The sequence below is a fragment of the Tachypleus tridentatus genome, chromosome 1 (genome assembly GCF_004210375.1).
Source record: "Tachypleus tridentatus isolate NWPU-2018 chromosome 1, ASM421037v1, whole genome shotgun sequence".
Classification (NCBI taxonomy): domain Eukaryota; kingdom Metazoa; phylum Arthropoda; class Merostomata; order Xiphosura; family Limulidae; genus Tachypleus; species Tachypleus tridentatus.
Genome location: NC_134825.1, coordinates 84207360 through 84225793, shown reverse-complemented (window position 1 = coordinate 84225793; position 18434 = coordinate 84207360). Strand labels below are relative to the sequence as shown.

The 18434-nt window shown below is 34.2% G+C and overlaps 1 protein-coding gene across 3 annotated transcripts; it reads left to right on the top strand.

Annotated features, from left to right (window-relative positions):
• Positions 1-7764: 7764 nt before the first annotated feature.
• Positions 7765-16682, top strand: GCS1 (mannosyl-oligosaccharide glucosidase). Of its 3 annotated transcripts, none has more exons than XM_076508941.1 (3): positions 7765-7900; positions 13046-13614; positions 14064-16682. In XM_076508941.1, exons 2-3 carry the CDS (start codon positions 13051-13053, stop codon positions 15969-15971), a joined length of 2472 nt encoding a protein of 823 aa, XP_076365056.1. In that variant the 5' UTR covers positions 7765-7900; positions 13046-13050; the 3' UTR covers positions 15972-16682. The 3 variants fall into 3 exon arrangements, with proteins under 3 accessions (XP_076365056.1, XP_076365047.1, XP_076365064.1); XM_076508932.1 differs by lacking the exon at positions 7765-7900 and adding an exon at positions 7907-8055; XM_076508949.1 differs by lacking the exon at positions 7765-7900 and adding an exon at positions 7994-8082.
• Positions 16683-18434: the final 1752 nt, after the last annotated feature.

Genomic DNA, 18434 nt, shown 5'->3' with positions numbered 1-18434 from the left:
ACTGCTTTCCCTCTAGTCTCACATTGCTAAATTAGGGAGGGCAAGCGTAGATAGCCCTCATGTAGCTTTGCGCTAAATTCAAAATAAACCAATTTCAGCTAATTGCCTCGGTTAGCAGATGAGTGATTCGTCATAAAACCTAAATGCTAATGGTTTTTCGCACAAATAGCATATTACTCAGTTAATCCTTTTAAAATGTTTCTATTACTCTTCACCTTTACACTGTGCATTAGCACATTTATTTTATGTTGTTTATTTAGTTGGAATTCAATCCGTGATTTCCCAAATCTAGCTAGGACTAGAGTTGAAAATATATGACTGGAGGAATTTTCATGCCTTTTAATTGCTTTATGCATATTATTTATATCATCAAATTCACTTCAGTTACATGTTCCAAATTCATTGATAAATAATAAACACGGCCAGCAGAAAAGCTTCTACAGGTTACGACAAGCAGCTGACCAAGATGTCCTGTCATCTTGGTTTATAATGAATTTTCAAATACCCTGCTTTGTTCTTCAAGTCGGATGTAGAGCTGGCGTCGGTCTACCATTTCTGATGATGCTTTCTTTATCATTAATATTCTTTGTTCCAAATTTGTTCACCAATAAGCTTTCAATAATACAGTTACAATTTTTCCAATTGTCTTTTGAATCCATATTCAAATCTGAAGAGTGATACTTCACAAAAAAACAATTATGCATTACGGAAAACAACAGTGTAATTTAATACAATGCCCAAATCACCTGCACATCAGAGAGGTAACAAACAGCCACAAGCTTGAGGTGCAAATCATAAAAAAAACAAGTTTCCAAATATCGCAAGAAAGTTAACTGTAAATTTTTTCCTTATTGTATTTGGTTTGTTTATTGTATATTTTAATTTATAAAGTAGTATTTACGAAACAATAACATATTTATAAATTATTTATGTCGCTTAAATTTTAGTGATTTAAATAAATTTAATGTATATAGACTATAAATTGTAAATAAGTTCCAATTTTCCTGTATTTTGAAGTATGATGAACTGGTAATTGTATTCTTTATGCCGTAGATGAGACCAATAATCTAATGGCCATGGGTTCGAATCCCTCCCACACCAAAGAATGTAGGAGCATAACAAGAACAGAAGTAAAATCCCTACAGTTAGTGGAAAAATGTTTCCACGCTGATTTCTCCAAGCCCGTTCCCTTGGCTGTGGTTTCGCTAGATAGTAGATAGGGACAGTGTACTTTTATTCTTTTATGTGTACCGTTCCATTCAACTGCTTCATTGCTTGATTTCTCTGATACATTCCATTCCTTCTTGGGTCTTCCTGATTGGCCGGCACAACCTTGATTTCTAAGGCTCCAATACTGCTCCTCTTGTCCTTTTTACTCTGTCCCTTCTTCATCCTTGATCCCCCACTCTATATCCCAATTACCCCATTTTATATCTTCCTGCCTGATTCTTGTCCTATCCTCGGCGATCAGATCTGGCTTGACGTGTCGAAGCGCCTCCCTGTTAGCTCTTTCCATTCCATGAAAGTGTACCAGTGCAGGTGGAAACTGATGTTGGTCAGCTGGCGCGAGATTTCCTGGTAACTAGCCTTCTGTGGCTCAGGTGGTGGAAGTTCTCACATGTTTCTTTACCGTAGCCTTCAGTCTTCTCACTTTCTGGATTTCAAGTAGCTCGCTTTCTTACCTTCCATTTTTCCACTAACTGTAGGGATTTTACTTCTGTTCTTGTTATGCTCCTACATTCTTTCCAGATTCAGAGGCTACCTAGGCATCCTCCCTTTGCGTATTGAGTCTTTAATGTGATCCTCCAAGCCCTTATTTACCTCCATTTGGACTGCTTTCCTCCTGCTTCTTCTTCAACTTGTTCATTAAGACATATTTTCTTCTGCTATTGACTTGCAGACATTACTGGTCTGTTTTGTTTAGCACTGGCGTTTCACTTACCCTTTATCATCTTACCTGTCTTCTCCTTTCTCCCAGTACCACAGTGGCTAGGGAGGGTTGTATCTCTTTTTTTCGTATTTTCCCACCTTCTATCTCCCATTTTTACCCTCGTCCAAACCCCATTAGACTGCTGTATCCAGTATGGGCCCTAAGGTGTGGTATTGTATCTACAGGTACCCTCCAGGGTACGTACAACTGTCTTTTTATTCCCTATTAAAAGGGTCTACCTTATGCTCCATTTGACCTACTCCTCTCTATCTTCTTCATCCCGTAACTTATTCCATAGTTCCTCTCATCCACTAATTTGACTGATAAGTTTTATTCTTTTTTTTTATTTCTGAGGCATTTCCTTCTTCCTCTTTATTCTTTGGATTCCTTTCTGTAACAAGTGGTGCCTAATAAGGTGTTCTTTAACATTAAAATCTGCACTGTAAACTGTGTTGACTCGTACACTCTTGTATATGCTCTCGTAGAGATTAGACATTCCACAAGCATGCTAGAAGGCTATCTAATTCACGATGGTTGCTTCATAAATATGGCAGTTTCGGATGTACAACCCATGGACTGTATGGGCAAAGCAGAAGGGAACAGCTGCCCGTTTTTGCTCTGCCTTCAGTGAATAGCTCGAAATGGTGTGCATTGCAAAATAGGGTATCGTGATCACCATTCCACTGTCTCCTGTTATGACGGTCCTCTGGACTCTGAAACGCATTTTCACCCCTCCTTTAAGCAGTTATTAACACGTAGGATGATGTGACCTCTTTATACTGATAGCCCTCGTGTAGCTTTGCTGGAAATTCAGAAACAAACAATCCGTGATGACGAGAAAACCCACTTGTAAAGAAAAATATATATGTTAAAACGGCTGGTATACGTTGAGAAAATGTTTTATGTAGAGAAGCGAACAATATTTCGATCTTCTTCGGTCATCGTCAGGTTCACAAAGAAAGAAAAAGGTAACTGACCAATAGCTGACCACATGTTTGAAGGGGGTTGTGTAACTGAGTGTAGGAATGTAGAGGGCGTGCTTTGATGTTTGATTATATTTATTAGTATAGGTATAAAGATGTTCCTTTGTCCTTTGTATTAGTTTATTTTGGGCTTGACTTGTTGCATAAATAAGGCTTCTTTAATTTTGCGTTTGTTTATGTTTGTTTCTTTATTTAGTATTCGGGTGTTTTTTATGGTTATGTTGTGTTCATTTGATTTGCAGTGTTCTAAAACATGTGAAGGTGACTTTTTGTGTTCTTTAAAGCTGGTTTCCATTTTTCTACTTGTTTCTCCAATATACACCCTTGTGCAAATTAATTGAAACAAGACGGAAAATTACGATTTCTTCAATTTTTTGCGTTTTATTTCTGAGAATCCAAAAATTACTCGCAAATTAATACATGATATGACCGCCTTTATTTGTCAGAAGATCATTAATCCGCTTTGACATCGAGTCCACGAGTTGACTGCAATATTTACTAATTTTTGGATCGCGGTACCACACCTCAATTATGGCCTCAATTAGCTTATCTTTGTAGTACAGTCTTTTCCCCCGAGGCCCGGCATGGCCAAGCGCGTAAGGCTTGGTCGTAATCCGAGGGTCGCGGGTTCGCGCCCACGTCGCGCTAAACATACTCGCCCTCCAGCCGTGGGGGCGTATAATGTGACGGTCAATCCCACTTTTCGTTGGTAAAAGAGTAGCCCAAGAGTTGGCGGTGGGTGGTGATGACTAGCTGCCTTCCCTCTAGTCTTACACTGCTAAATTAGGGACGGCTAGCACAAATAGCCCTCGAGTAGCTTTGTGCGAAATTCCAAAAAAAAAAAACTTTTCCCGAAGTCTTTCTTTACAAATCGCCTAAAGATTTTCAATAGAATTTAAGTCTGGAGAGTTTCCAGGCCAATCCAACACCTTTATTCGCGTTGTAGTCGTAAAATTCTTCACAAGTTTCGATGCGTGGCACGGAGCCAGATCTTGCTAAAAAAAATGCCAAATCCATCTGGAAATCTCTTTTTCAATTCTGGAATGACTCTTTCTGCAAAACTTCGATGTACTGTGGTCCTCGCATCATACCTTCTACGATATGTAAGCCTCTGACACCATAGTAGCTGAAAAAGCCCCAAAACGTCTTCTTCAAGGGATATTTTACGAACTGATTGATGTGAGATTCTCGAAATTTCTCACCTGGAGATCTGCAAACATGCAGACTTCTTTGACCCTGTACGAAAAATGAGTCTCGTCACTAAATAACACCCTTTTTCATTGTTCTTGCGTCCAGTTCTTGTATTTCAGACCCATTGATACCGTTTTTTCTTCATTGAGTTGGTAAGAAGTTGTTTTTTGACTGGTCTCCTTGCCCTTCGACCGACATCAAGAAGCCTGCGACGAACCGTTGAAGAACTGACTTTTATTCCTTTGACCTCCAAATCTCTTTTCATGGCGTCACTTGTCTTCCGTAGATGTTTCACACTCTCCCTTATCACGTACGCGTCGTCTCTTGGAGTTGTTTTCCTTTTTCGGTTACATCTTCCTTTACGTTTTGGACTGATAGATCCGGTACTCACTTTAGCCTTGATCACACGGCTGACGGTCGATAGACTAACACCAACAACGTCCGCGATTTCCCTGTAAGTCATGCCGGTGTGCTCGTGCAGTTTCACAATCTTTGTACGCTTTCTAGGAGTCACGTCCATTGTGTATGACGGCTGAAAGACGACTGATTAGCAGTAAAATAAATAGCCTCAATTTTGAGAAAAGTCTAACGCAATTTCGAATGATGTAATATTCCTCAAAATTTTGTCATATATCCCAAAAATAGATCGACCGTACTGCAAAACACAGCTAATGACGCCGTCTGTGTGAAAAAAAAAAAAATAACTATTAAAGGAAATCAGCGGTTCCAGCGAGCCTACACCGGCCGCCATGCTGAAAATATTGTACAATGACTATTTGTTTCAATTAATTTGCACAAGGGTGTAGAAGTAGTGGCAGTTATCACATTGTATTTTATAAATAATGCTGGTGTTGTGTTTGTCAGTGTAGTTTTTACATAGTATAGACCTTAGTTCTGTGCCTGGTTTTCGAATAGATGTGTGCGTATAATGTTTTCTACGGTTTGTGGAGGACAAAACATTATAAGCACACATCTACACAAAAAGCAAAATCAACTAACAAAAATTAATATATCATACGAATTAAAAAATCACGAAACCATATACTGCTGCATCCCATATATATATAAATATATATATATATATATATACCGACATCAGCAGAAAACTTGTAACAAAATATGACATTCCAGTTAATAGCAAATTTATTCAAAAACCAGGCACAAAACTAAGATCTATACTATGTAAAAACTACACTGACAAACACCACACCATTATTATTTATAAAATACTATGTGATAGATGCCACGACTTCTATATTGGAGAAACAAGTGGAAAAATGGAAACCAGATTCAAAGAACACAAAAAGTCACCTTCACACGTTTTCGAACACTGCAACTCAAATAAACATAACCATAAAAAACATCTAAATACTAAGTAAAGAAACAAACGTAAAATTCAATAAGCCTTACTTGCTTGCTTGTTTTAAAATTTTGCGCAAAGCTACTCGAGGGCTATCTGCGCTATCCGTCCCTAATTTAGCAGTGTAAGACTAAAGGGAAGGCAGCTAGTCATCTCCCCCCATCGCCAACTCTTGGGCCACTCTTTTACCAACGAATAGTTGGATTGACCGTCACATTATAACGCCCCTACGGCTGAAAGGGCGAGCATGTTTGGTGCGACCGGGAGTCGAACCCGCGAACCTCAGATTATGAGACGAGAAGCCTTACTTATACAACATGTCAAGCCCAAAATAAACCAATACAAAGGAACACCTTTATACCTATATTAATAAATATAATCAAACATCAAAGCACGCCCTCTACGTTCCTACACTCAGTGACACAACCCCCTTCAAACATGTGGTCAGCTATCGGTCAGTTACCTCTTTCTTTCTTTGTGAACCTGACGATGACCGAAAAAGGTCGAAATGTTGTTCGCTTCTCTACATAAAACATTTTCTCAACTCATACCAGCCGTTTTTACACATATAGAAACAAACTTTTTTTCATCAAATTATGAAAAATTAGTCAATTATTAGCAATGCTTAAGAGTCAACGAGCTACGCAGTCTTCAAGGTATAGCATACATGTATGATGGTACAGTAATTTTGATTGAAAGAAATAGTAGTGTTCAAGCTAGACTTCGGAAATATCACTTAAAAACTATTTACGTTGATTGTTACGCCTATCAGCTCAACATAGTGCTCTGGCATACATACAAGTCAATCAAATGTACTTAATTTTTTAATACATTGGAAACTGTATACATTTTTACCATATCACAAATGCATCACCAAAGATTAGGCGATGTCCAAGCTTATATGGTTTCGTGATTTTTTAATTCGTGGGATATATTTACTTTTGTTAGTTGATTTTTATTTTTGTCTGGGTGTATGCGTATAATGTTTTCTCCGATTTGTGGAAGAAACTTATGATTTGATGAAGTATTGTTTTATTTTGTCTAATTGGTCGTTAATTTTATCTGGTGAGCATAGTTTTATGGCTGTGTTTATTTGATTTCTAAGTATGTTGAAATTTTGTTTTGTTTCATGTGCTGAGGCCCAAAAATGTATAGTCCAATACGGGTGATAAATACATTATATGCACACACCTAGACAAAAAGAAAAATAAACTAACAAAAGTAAATATATCCCACGAATTACAAAATCACGAAAACATATACTGCTGCATACCATATATTACCGATGCCCAAGCTTAATTTGGTTTGAAATAAAGTGAACTGGTACTGCTATAAGATACTCCCTGGTTTTGCAAGATAATTCCGTAAATGTGCTAATAACAAACTTCCCAGTTCTTCTTCAGCACTTTTCAGAAATCAAATCTTCAACAACCATTGATCTGTTAACAAAGCTGAACAAACTGCCTCCAGTGTACTGCCTTTTTATGTTCCATTCTCTTATTAGCACAAACTTCTTCAGAAAGAAAAACCTTGATCTAGCAAAAGCAGTCTATTTTTTAAAATAATTATGTAGCACTTTCAAGAATATAAAAACAAATAAAAGAGGCAAAAGAAATATATGAAAAAGCAATGGCCTTCTGCATCAACAACAGCATTGACATCCAGGACACAAAAGTGCAAAGGAGAGAACAAACATACTTAGATGATTTCATTGCTGAAACTGCAAGTAGTGCACGTGAAGATGTCAGCACATGAGCTAATATGAAGACGAAATTATTCTATCATTCTATCGAATGCTTTCTTAAATTGACCAGTGGTCCTCTAGCATTTTCAAAGCAGAACTAATGATGGAAATTTAGGTATACTGTTCGCTCACATGAAACTTTCCCACTGTAGAGGCCCCCCGCTAGTACAGCAGTATGTCTGCGGATTCACAACGCTAAAATTTGGATTTCGATACCCGTGGTGGGCAGAGCACAGATAGCCTATTGTGTAGCTTTGTGCTTAATTCAAAACAACAACAACAGAATTTGCCCAACGTTGGAGTATGTCACAACAATGTAAATAATTAGAAATGTTTACAACCGCTGTTTACAAATGACTATAAGGTCGCTTGGTTTTGTTCATATATATATGTGTGTGTGTTTTTTTATAGCAAAGCCACATCGGGCTATCTGCTGAACCCACTGAGGGAATCGAACTCCTGACTTTAGCGTTGTAAATTCGTTGACTTACTGCTGTACTAGCAGGGGGCGCTATATGTATATATATATATATATATATATATATATATGTATACACACGTAACAGGAATAATATTGTGAATATTATAATTTCTAAATATTAACAGTTTAATTTCACAGAGAGCTAAAAAGTGTATTTAAGTGTTACCCAATTATTTTAGAGAACGATATCGTATAACATGTAAGTCGTACGGTAAGTTTCAAAGTTAGACACAAAATGGTAGCATATAATATCTAAGTGTTCCTATTACCGTGATTACTTATGAGCAAGGCAACGTTAGGAACTTTGCAAGATAGAGCGTTACCCTCCTGCAACCCATTGTTAATTGTTTATAGTATAAAAGACAGGTAAAGACGTGTATTTTTAATTGTCGCGTACGTATTAAATACATTTTCAGTTTTATTATGTTTAAAATTTTACATGTCAGTGAGAAAATATTGAAAACTTTCTTTTTATAAATGATATAATACGTAGTACTGGTTGTTATGCGTAGCTAAGGCTTAACTTTGATATCTCAAACATTTTTAAGTTAGAAAGGTAGTATGTTTTGTGGCGACATCAAGCGGAAATGTTGATAGCATGGATCAGTTCTTCGTAATATTTATAAGCTAATAAAAGTGTTTACTCACTGTTTAGTAGATTTGAGGAAATAGCTCGTGTAGAAACTCAAATAACACATACTTTGTAATAATAATAAATATTCGTAAGCAACAATTATAATAATACAAATTGAATTGAATTGTATTCAGCCACGTGCAAAGCCACGTTTAGTATTGTGATAAGAAAAAAAAAGTAGTATCTTTGGGCTTAAAATGGCACCAACCTCATGTAAATCTTTGCAAATTTGAACACAGTTGTTTTGTTCAAAGGATATTTTAGCATAAAATTAAGATTCTAATGAACAATTTAGTAATAGTAACAACTGCATTAAATACAGATCCTTATCTCAGCTGGAATCTACCATTCAGCAGTTTGACTGGCCATAACTGTATGATAATCTATTACAGTGTTGGCAAGCTAATGTGTATAATAATATGAACTTTAATAATTATTACACCTAGACTAATGACAGTACAATTACAAAACAGTTATTTCACTATTCCTTACTGTGCTGTGTATTACTTGAGTTATAAATTATCTCTTCTTTTTCTCTTTCTCTCTATCTACTATGTGTAGTACAGTTTTTTGCTGTATTCAATTCAAATATCTTGTGTATGACACAATGCATAGAAAAGGATTATTGGAATTTAAAGTACTTTAGATTTGACAAGGCTAAGCCTTTGTAGGGAGGTATTAATCACCTTCAATTAATTCTGATAAAAATTAGGCATTTTATGATTGTCTTTTGATCAGATATGGAAAAAAAAAATCAATGCCCTAACTTTACTTTTGCCTGTAAAATGAAGTATTTTTTGACAGAAGCAAAAGTATATTTACTGAGTTTACAAGAAAATAAACTATCTTGGGCTAAACAGCACAAGTCTGAATTAAAAGTTCATAAAAAGACCAAAGTAAAGGCTAAAAGTGAAAGCAAATTATGAAAGATTACATCTACTCTAAGATTTTACTTTTAGCATTGGATATAAATTTCAGATGAGATACAGGCTTATTGTTCAACTGTTTCACTGACCATAAATTTGTATGATGCCCTGTTATAGTGTTGGCAAATTATGTATTTAATAATAGTATGAAATAATTCAATACCTATTACACCTGGAGTTATGACAAAAGAATTACTTCACTATTTCTAAGAAAGAGCTACTTTCAATTTATCTTTATTGTTTGGAATCACTTGTTAGAATATACAGGGTGGCCCGTAAGTCCCTACCCATCCATATGTTATTATAAACATAGTTATAATACTAATGATGAGTTGAAGGCAGCTATTACTGCGACAGTTGGAACAATAACCCCTGCTATGTTAAGGACAATGTCTCGCATAACATGGCATCACATAATATTATGCAGCAAGAATGAGGGACAGCACACAGATACACTGGATACATAAGATATATGGATGGGTAAGGACTTACGGGCAACCTTGTAGTGCATCTCCCAAGACCATTTTTTATGTGTTTGTTGTGATTGAAGTCTGCCATTTATGCAGTCTGTCAATTTTGCATGATACCAATAAGTTGTAACTTACTGTCATTCAAATTACAAAAATGTGAAAACTTTAAATGGAAAAATTTGTGGTAAGCATGCTTTAAATTTATATATACATTCTGATGTAATAGGTATAAACAATTACATAAGAGTTAAAAGCAGTAACAGTGGTGTTAGAGATTATGACTGTACAATTATTAGCATAGCTTTCCATAAAATTATTGATGAACATTTACAAAAGATGTTTCATATTAACTTTGGTAACATAATCTCAAAATAAATTCAGTACTCTACCATTTCTCTCTTATTTCATAAACACTTGCAAAAGTATTTAGATTGAAGGAGTATTAAATAGCTTGTGTTATTCGATATAACGTAATGAAACTTTTAACCATATACAAAATAAAGAAAAGATTGATGGCAAAGATGGAATTTATCAAAACATTTGTAGCTGTGGTAAAACTTACACCAGTATGGCATTGACACACTATCCTGAACTGTAGCCAAACATTTTTGGCACTTTGATGGTAAATATGATTAGGAAAATGAGATATTTGTGAATATATAAAAGAAAAAAAAAGGGAAACACAGAAAGGAACATAAAAAAAGGATTTGTATTATTAAACACATTTGTGAATAAAAATAGAGATGGAAAAATCACCATCTTTTCTTGGAAAGACCTCATCTTAAGTATTCACTTATTTACTGTTTACCTCATCTTGTTTCCTGATCTTTTTTTTTTTCAAAGTGAACTTACTTTTTAATGGTTGGAGTTTAAGGTAGGTTAAAATAAGACTATATTCACAAGTTCTGAAGATGGTAACTTTGTTACCAAAACTAGTTGGCATAAACAACTAATAAAGACTCATCTTTTATTGTGAAAAAAAAAATCACTTTCAAAATGGAAATGAAAAAGAAAGTATAAGGAGTATGAACTGCTCTGAAGAAATTTGTTTTTGTCTAAAATCAGTTAATGAGATACAGTGCATCTCCAAAGAACAACTCATAAGTGTTTGATGGGACTGAAGTGTGTCATTTTTGCAGTCATTTCCACTTAATCAGTTATTTCATCTTCAAGGAATTTGGTAACAGAGTCTTGTATGGCAAGAGTGGAAATTATTATATATTAAGTAGAAATCCAGGACAACAGCATTATAAATAACATCCTGAAATGTGCAGAATCCTACAGTATGTGGTTGTTAGTGCATTTTGAATGCTTATTGCCAGACACACTGTTTTTCTATTAGTGCAATCCATGTGCATTATTTTCTCACTTGAAATCTAGGGTTCTGAATCCAGGTTCTGTACAAATGAGTATATGCCTCTGAGTGGATGATAAGCTTATTTCTAAAAAGAACATTCCTCAGCATATCATTGGTCTATTGCACATTTTCTTGGTGCCATTTTAAATTAGCTGTTCTGTGACTTACTGTGAGCCTGATGTATCTTTTAGGACATCTGGCATACATGTTTTCCATGCAAAATCAGTCTTAGACAGTCTCTATGCTACACAATGTTTAGTTATTATTGTAAATAACTTTTTGAAAATTAGAGTAGATATCCTATAATTTTGATGAATTTAGAATTGATAGATAGCAGTCATCTGCTTGTGGTGGTCTGCTTTTTCTGGGTATCCCAGCATTTTAATCATTGACAGTTGGTACATATTCTTTTAATGATATTTGAGACATTCTTAGTCAGTCACTAACAGCCTTCTTGGATTGGTCTGGTTTTTATTAATCTGGGAAGTTTTTGCTTGATCACAACATTCAGCTTTGTGATTCAGTTATAACTGAGACAAGACAGTATGAGACTATCAGTTAGTTGCATTTCAGTTCATGTGGTTGGTTATTATATTGTAATTATACGATTACAAGGTCCTATTAATTGTTCTATACAGTATAGATTTAAGTTATTTGAAACGAGAAGTATACAAAATAAGTCTCACCAATTATTTTTTTGAGAAACATCTTCAAGGTTTTAGGGTATATCTCACTATAGACAGAAGTTTTACATTTAGAAATTTAAAAACTCTCCATTAACAGTTTTTGTCCTTCCTCAACATAAATAGAATCCAAGTGGAAAAGTTCTATGTTAAAAATACTACTTAAGTAACTCGCCTTCATTTCATTTTTTTGAGATAAAATGTCAGCAATTTGAACACGTTTCTTTCCTTGTTCATGAGGCTCCCTCTAAAATTCCATAAAGAATTTACATTATCTTTTGCTCTTTCTGCATGGCAACCCTGCATTTGAAGTTTGACATTTAGAGATTTTCATGTGCTCCTAGTTTTAACAATAACTTTTTGACTTTTCTTTTTTTACATTCTGTAAAATTCTAGTAAGAAATCTATAATCAATTTAGCATTTTTATTATATTCATAATATGTTGTGTAAGTAACTTATATTTTCATAGTAGTTATCCTCTTTACTTATATAGGAACAATATTTCAATTGGAGTCTAAGATTGTGAAAGGGATGTATTCAGTTTTTACTGACTTGATCAAGTTAGTAAAATAAGTCCTAAGCTTCATTAATATTTTTCACATGTTGAGCTATTCAGTCATCTTGTTGGAGTATCTGGAAGACAGGTTGTTCTAACAAGTTAAAGCAATAATAAAGTACTCTCATGTATCCACATTTCCAACCGTAACTTACAGAGTACTGTGAGTAAGGTCTATAGAGCATCTTTTATTGTAAGACCTATAAAAGGTCTGTATATAAAATATAGAGAAAATGGTTTCTTGTGGCCCTAGAACTAAAATGAAAGTCATAAAAAAAACATCTCTCCAACTCGTTATTGTCCAAAAATATAATAATTTACATTAAGCTCTGAAATGAAAAATTTCCCTTAACTAATAAGAATGAAATATTAATGTAATAAATAGAGTAGGAGAGTATTGTAAGCTGAAATTATGTTTATTTTATTGTAAAACTTAATCCTGAAGCAAACTGACATGTAGTTTCCATGTTCTTATTAAGTGGATAACACTTCTTTTATATTTTTAGACTTCTATGTAGAACTGTTTAATTAACAATGCTAATTTTTTGTTTTAATTGGAAAATTCATTTCAGTATATTTGTCTACTTCTCTCAGATTTTGTTTGTTCCTGGTCTTTCATATCATTGCAGATAATTTCCTGTTTTATTTGCAAGAACCTTTTATTTGTATGTATGTATGTATGTGTGTGTTTATATGTATATAATGTTGTTTTTGTCTCATTTCATTAAGATATCATGGCAAAACAAAGGAGATCTCATCAGGAAAACTCTTCATCTCAATCTGGGCATAGTAAATCACAAACCATCAACAAATTGCAGCGTAAGAAACAGACTGATAAAAAATTATGGATTAACAGATTCCCTTACTTCTTATTCTGTAGTATCCTTGTGGCACTGTGTGCTGCAGGATTTATATATTATCAACGTTACATTGAAAACCGTGTCAGGATGCCACTGGCTGTTCCAAAGGTTATAACCAGAAAAGGCCTTGAAATATCTGAAAGATACTGGGGAAGCTATAGACCTGGTGTCTATTTTGGACTGAAGACACGTAGTCCACATTCATTAGTCACTGGACTTATGTGGTTCTCCCAGAACATAAAAGATAACCTTAAGCTTCGACACTGGTGCAATCAGTGGGATGGCTTGAAGAAATATGGATGGCTTCAGCATGATGGCCTCAATTTTGGTGAGCAGGATATTGTGGAGGATGAATACACAATAACAACAACTTTTGTGAAGCGTTCAGTAGGTGATTTTGGAGGTGACTGGACAGCAAGAATTACAGTAAAACCACGAGTAAGTATTACTAAAAACAAAAATTGTACAGGTTTCTTTCATGGTATTTTTGTTGTACTGATAAAAGTAAAAGAAATTTACTGAATCATTGAAGAGGCAGTAACACCATTTTACAAATGAATGATCTCATTAAATTTTATTTGAAATAAATAGTGTATATTTTAAAGTAACTTCCAATTTCCTGAAAAGGGAAATATGTATGTCATACGTTTTTAAATTCCTTACACTCTAGAACTGTTGTTCCATTAAATGTGATTCTGCACTTGTTTTTGCTGAAAATTAATATTAAAATGAATTAAATTGTAGCATGTCTTTGCATGATACTGTAGAATAAGATTTGTGTTACTGTCAGTTTTTTGCAACTGAAGAATTTTTTGATTAATTAGTTGAAGGATTTGTATAGCTTGTAATGCTTTTTTTTTCATACCCTAATTATTTTTGTATTTCAGCCCTCTAACAGTACGATTCAGTTTCCTATTTCCCTTCTTTTCTATACGGCCTTGGATGGTGAGGGTGTCATTCTACCATCATTGCTGTCTGGTAACCAGTTATCAGAAATACAAGGAGAAACCTCTGATCTTGGAAAGTTTAAGGTCAATTTTGAGTGTACATCTTCATTAACCAAGTACCATTTTTTAACAGCAACAGCTCCTCTAGGGCTTCATGAACTGAAAGAAACAGTAATGCAACATTTAGCATTGTTTAAATCTGACAAAAAGAATGAACCCCCTACCATAGGCCTCATTGGACATTCCCAGAAACAAACAGGAAAAGGAGTAGAAACAAAAATTAATTTTATTGTACACCAAGTTACAGCATTACCACCCTATGAATTAGAGGTACTCTTTAAATCTGCCAGCATACTTAACCAGTTTAATAGCCTAAAAAGCAACACATACACTACAGAACTTAAAAAACATAAAGATAATTTTGATGTAAAATTTGAAAGAGTATTTCAGCTAAGTCCTAAGAAGTTTGTAAAAGAAGAAATTCAGATTGCCCAAGCTGCCATGAGTAATATGATTGGTAGCCTTGGCTACTTCTATGGTGCTTCATTGGTACAGTCACAACACAATAAAGAACCAATACAGTATTGGGAGGCACCCCTATTTACAGCTGTACCATCTAGGTCTTTCTTTCCACGTGGATTTCTCTGGGATGAAGGCTTTCACAATTTGTTAATAAGTAGATGGGATGTTGAGATTTCTAAGGAAATTTTAGGACATTGGTTAGACCTTATGAATGTTGAAGGCTGGATTCCACGGGAGCAGATCCTAGGTCTTGAGGCTCAGTCCAGGGTTCCAACTGAATTCATTGTCCAAAAGAATACAAATGGAAACCCTCCAACTCTGTTGTTGGCTCTGGAATCCATTGTTCAAAGAATGGAACTTGGTGAAGTAGAAGAGGATATAGAATTCTTGAGAAGAGTCTATCCTCGTCTGCAAGCTTATTTTGATTGGTTCAACTTTACTCAAGCAGGCAAACTTCCAGGTAGCTATAGGTGGCGTGGAAGAGAAGCTTTAACAGAAAAAGAGCTTATTCCCAAAACTTTAACATCAGGGTTAGATGATTATCCTCGAGCTTCTCATCCATCTCATGATGAAAGACACATTGATCTTCGATGTTGGATGGCACTAGCAGCTAAAGTCTTAGCATTTCTTGGAGAAAAACTTGGAAAGCCATGGCATGCTTATGCAGCAACCCATAAATACCTTACTGATAATGAACTGTTAGATACTCTTCATTGGTCTCCATTATCTCAGACTTACAGTGATTTTGGACTACACACAGACAAAGTGAAATTGGTAAAGCCAAAGATTCCTCCTCCAGCTCCCGGACAACCTACACCAAAAGTGGAAAAAGTTCGAGCTGTCCTAGAAGAACCTTCTCTCAGATTTATTGACCACTTTGGCTATGTTAGTTTATTCCCTTTCTTTCTGCAAATCATTAGACCAGAAAACCCTAAATTGGGCAAAATCCTAACTGACTTAAGAGATCCTAATTTACTTTGGACTAACTATGGTTTAAGGTCATTAGCAAAGTCTTCAACATTTTATATGAAACACAACACAGAGCATGATCCTCCATATTGGAGGGGTTCCATATGGATCAACATGAACTATTTAGCAGTCAGAGCCTTGAATTATTATAGTAAACTTCCTGGCCCTTACCAAGATCAAGCTCAAGAACTCTATGGTGAACTTAGAAAAAACTTAGTTAATAACATTCTGAAAGAATTTCATAGGACAGGATATCTATGGGAACACTACAATGACAAAACAGGTTATGGTCAAGGATGTCATCCATTCACTGGCTGGTCAGCCTTGGTGGTGTTATTGATGGCAGAACTGTATTAAATTTTGTAAACAAGAAAGTATATAACTGATACTATTCCTGCTGATGTGTAAAATATACATGGGATCAAAAAACAAACATTCTTTGAAAATTTATAATCACTACATTGTTTCTTCTTGAACTATAAGTTTATTTACTAAAGCATACATGTATTCTCTGGAAGAAAAATACCTCAAAATCCCCAGAAGTGTATAAGAAATATCTAGCTCACAAGTTTACTTCTATAGTTTTTATTATGTATGTATATTTTGCTTATTCAACTATATGAGCCACTTTAGATAATTGTCTTTTGTAATGGGCTAAAATATTTTGTACTAAAATTGTCTGCACTATTATTTATGGACTGTAACAAGCCTAATCTTGTATGATTCACAGTACAACAGACGTTTGAGGGTTTTTTCTTTCAGATTTACTTGTAACTACTCATTGTGACTGATCTTGTGTAAATATGTATAAACTGTCACAGAAAGTATGGTAACACTAGTGACAAGTGCTAACTTATAAGCTGCAATTTTAGAAATAAGTTACTATGTTAAAACATAATGTGGTAATATCTGAAATGATTATCTTAAACATGTTTGAAATCAACTTTCAAATTATGAATAACAAAAAAGTGCAAATGTGTTGTTTAAACAGATGCAGTGGAAACTTAAGTTTAGCTGTTGGGTTTCTTCATAACTTCCATGAAAATAAAATCATTTTATGTAATATTATCATCATTTGTTTGATTTTCTTTTTGTCAATATCTTTGTATCAGAAACACAACCACAGAATTAGTTTTAGAATTACTTTCATAGTACAAAAAATCCCAGAAATTAATATCCACTGTTATTTTTGTTTGATTGTTTATTAGACCTAATTTTTTACTACTTAAAGGTATGAATTATTCAAACAACAGAAACATTGCTACTCTTTCTCAAACCCAATCTCCGTCAGTGGCTTAGAGGTAATTCAGGAGCCTTACAATGCAAAAAAACTAGGTTTCCATGACCATGGTAGGCACAGCACTGATAGCCCATTATATAGCTTTACGCTTGACATCTATTTTACTATAATATAACACAATGTATTCAGTACATTTGTACTTATGAAGGTACGAGAGGATAACTTGGTGTTACAGCACATTAAAATGTTTGTTAGCATAATGAAAAAGTATTTTCATTGAAAACAAAGTTTCTCTGTGTGGTTGTCCACTATTTTTATTTTACTTAATGTACCTCTTGAAGAAGCAACTAAGACATGGAATAACAAATAACACTACTGGCTGTAGTTTTACAAAGGACTTTAAGATATTAGATAGAATGTCAGAAATTAAAAATAATTTAGGCATAGCTAGAAAAAAAAATTATTGAAAGGCAAGTTAGTGTGGCAAAACATCAGGACAGATACCTGTACACGTGGGCAGATATTAAGTAATTAATAAAAGTTAACCTTTTTGACAGTATGAACATAACAGTTCACTCTCAACAGAATCTGGATCAAATAGACACATGAATGTAATGAAATCTGACATTTAATATTAAACTATATATTTCAATTTATGATGCATTTAAAGTATTCTGTCTTTAAATTCTAGATATAAGATGGCATCATTGACGTGTTCTGAATCCAGTTTCAACTTTCAATAATATTTATTTCTCAAAAGATTAAACAGATCAAGTCAGATTATTGTAACTTTTGTTTATAGTATCCTATTTTATGGTATCAGAGGAAGCAGATTTATTTGCCTGTTGAAAAACATCATAGAAGACCAGTGTCAAGCATTCAAACATGACAAAATTCCACTGACAGCACTGAAAGGTGTAGAAAACAATATAACTTTAAAGCTAATGCTTATCAGTGATAACAATAAATGATTAAGTATTTCTTGTTTTTGTTTACTTTCAAAATGTATTTAAGTAACTTTTAAAGGCAAAAATTTGGTAGAAGGAAGTAGCATGTCAGTGTAGATGCATCAAGTGCAACTTGGCTGATGAAAGCTTGACTGAAAACTGTAAGGTAAGCTCTAACCATTGGAAATTGTTTACTGTAAATTAAAAACGATTATGAATGTGCTATTAGAGATTAAAAGTGGAACTTGTATTTAAAATATTTCAGCATTAAGAATTATGAAACCTTTATTACCCATAGGATAATTGTTCAGCTTCACCCTAGTAGCTTGTATAATGGAATAACCTACTATTTATGATTAAGACACTTCTTACCTTTTACTTACACAAAGCACATTTTAGAAAGGTTCTGACATAGAATGGATATAACTGTTTCTGAAAGTCTTGGCATTTTATACTCCAGTTATGACTAAACAATTATATTTGTTAGAAAATTTAAGGTATGGTAATGTTTTCCTTAAATTAATTTTATCCAGTCATTGAAATTAATAGCAAAAAATAAATATACCAGTAAAATTAAATTATTTAAAAAAAAAACATTCAGTGCAGTACAGTTACTCAAGTTTTAAGAACCAT

Coding starts and splice junctions, on each gene's coding strand:
- GCS1 (XM_076508941.1), top strand. CDS start 13,051: ATGGCAAAACAAAGGAGATCTCATCAGGAAAACTCTTCATCTCAATCT. Junction 13,615..14,063: donor GAATTACAGTAAAACCACGA/GTAAGTATTACT, acceptor TTTGTATTTCAG/CCCTCTAACAGTACGATTCA.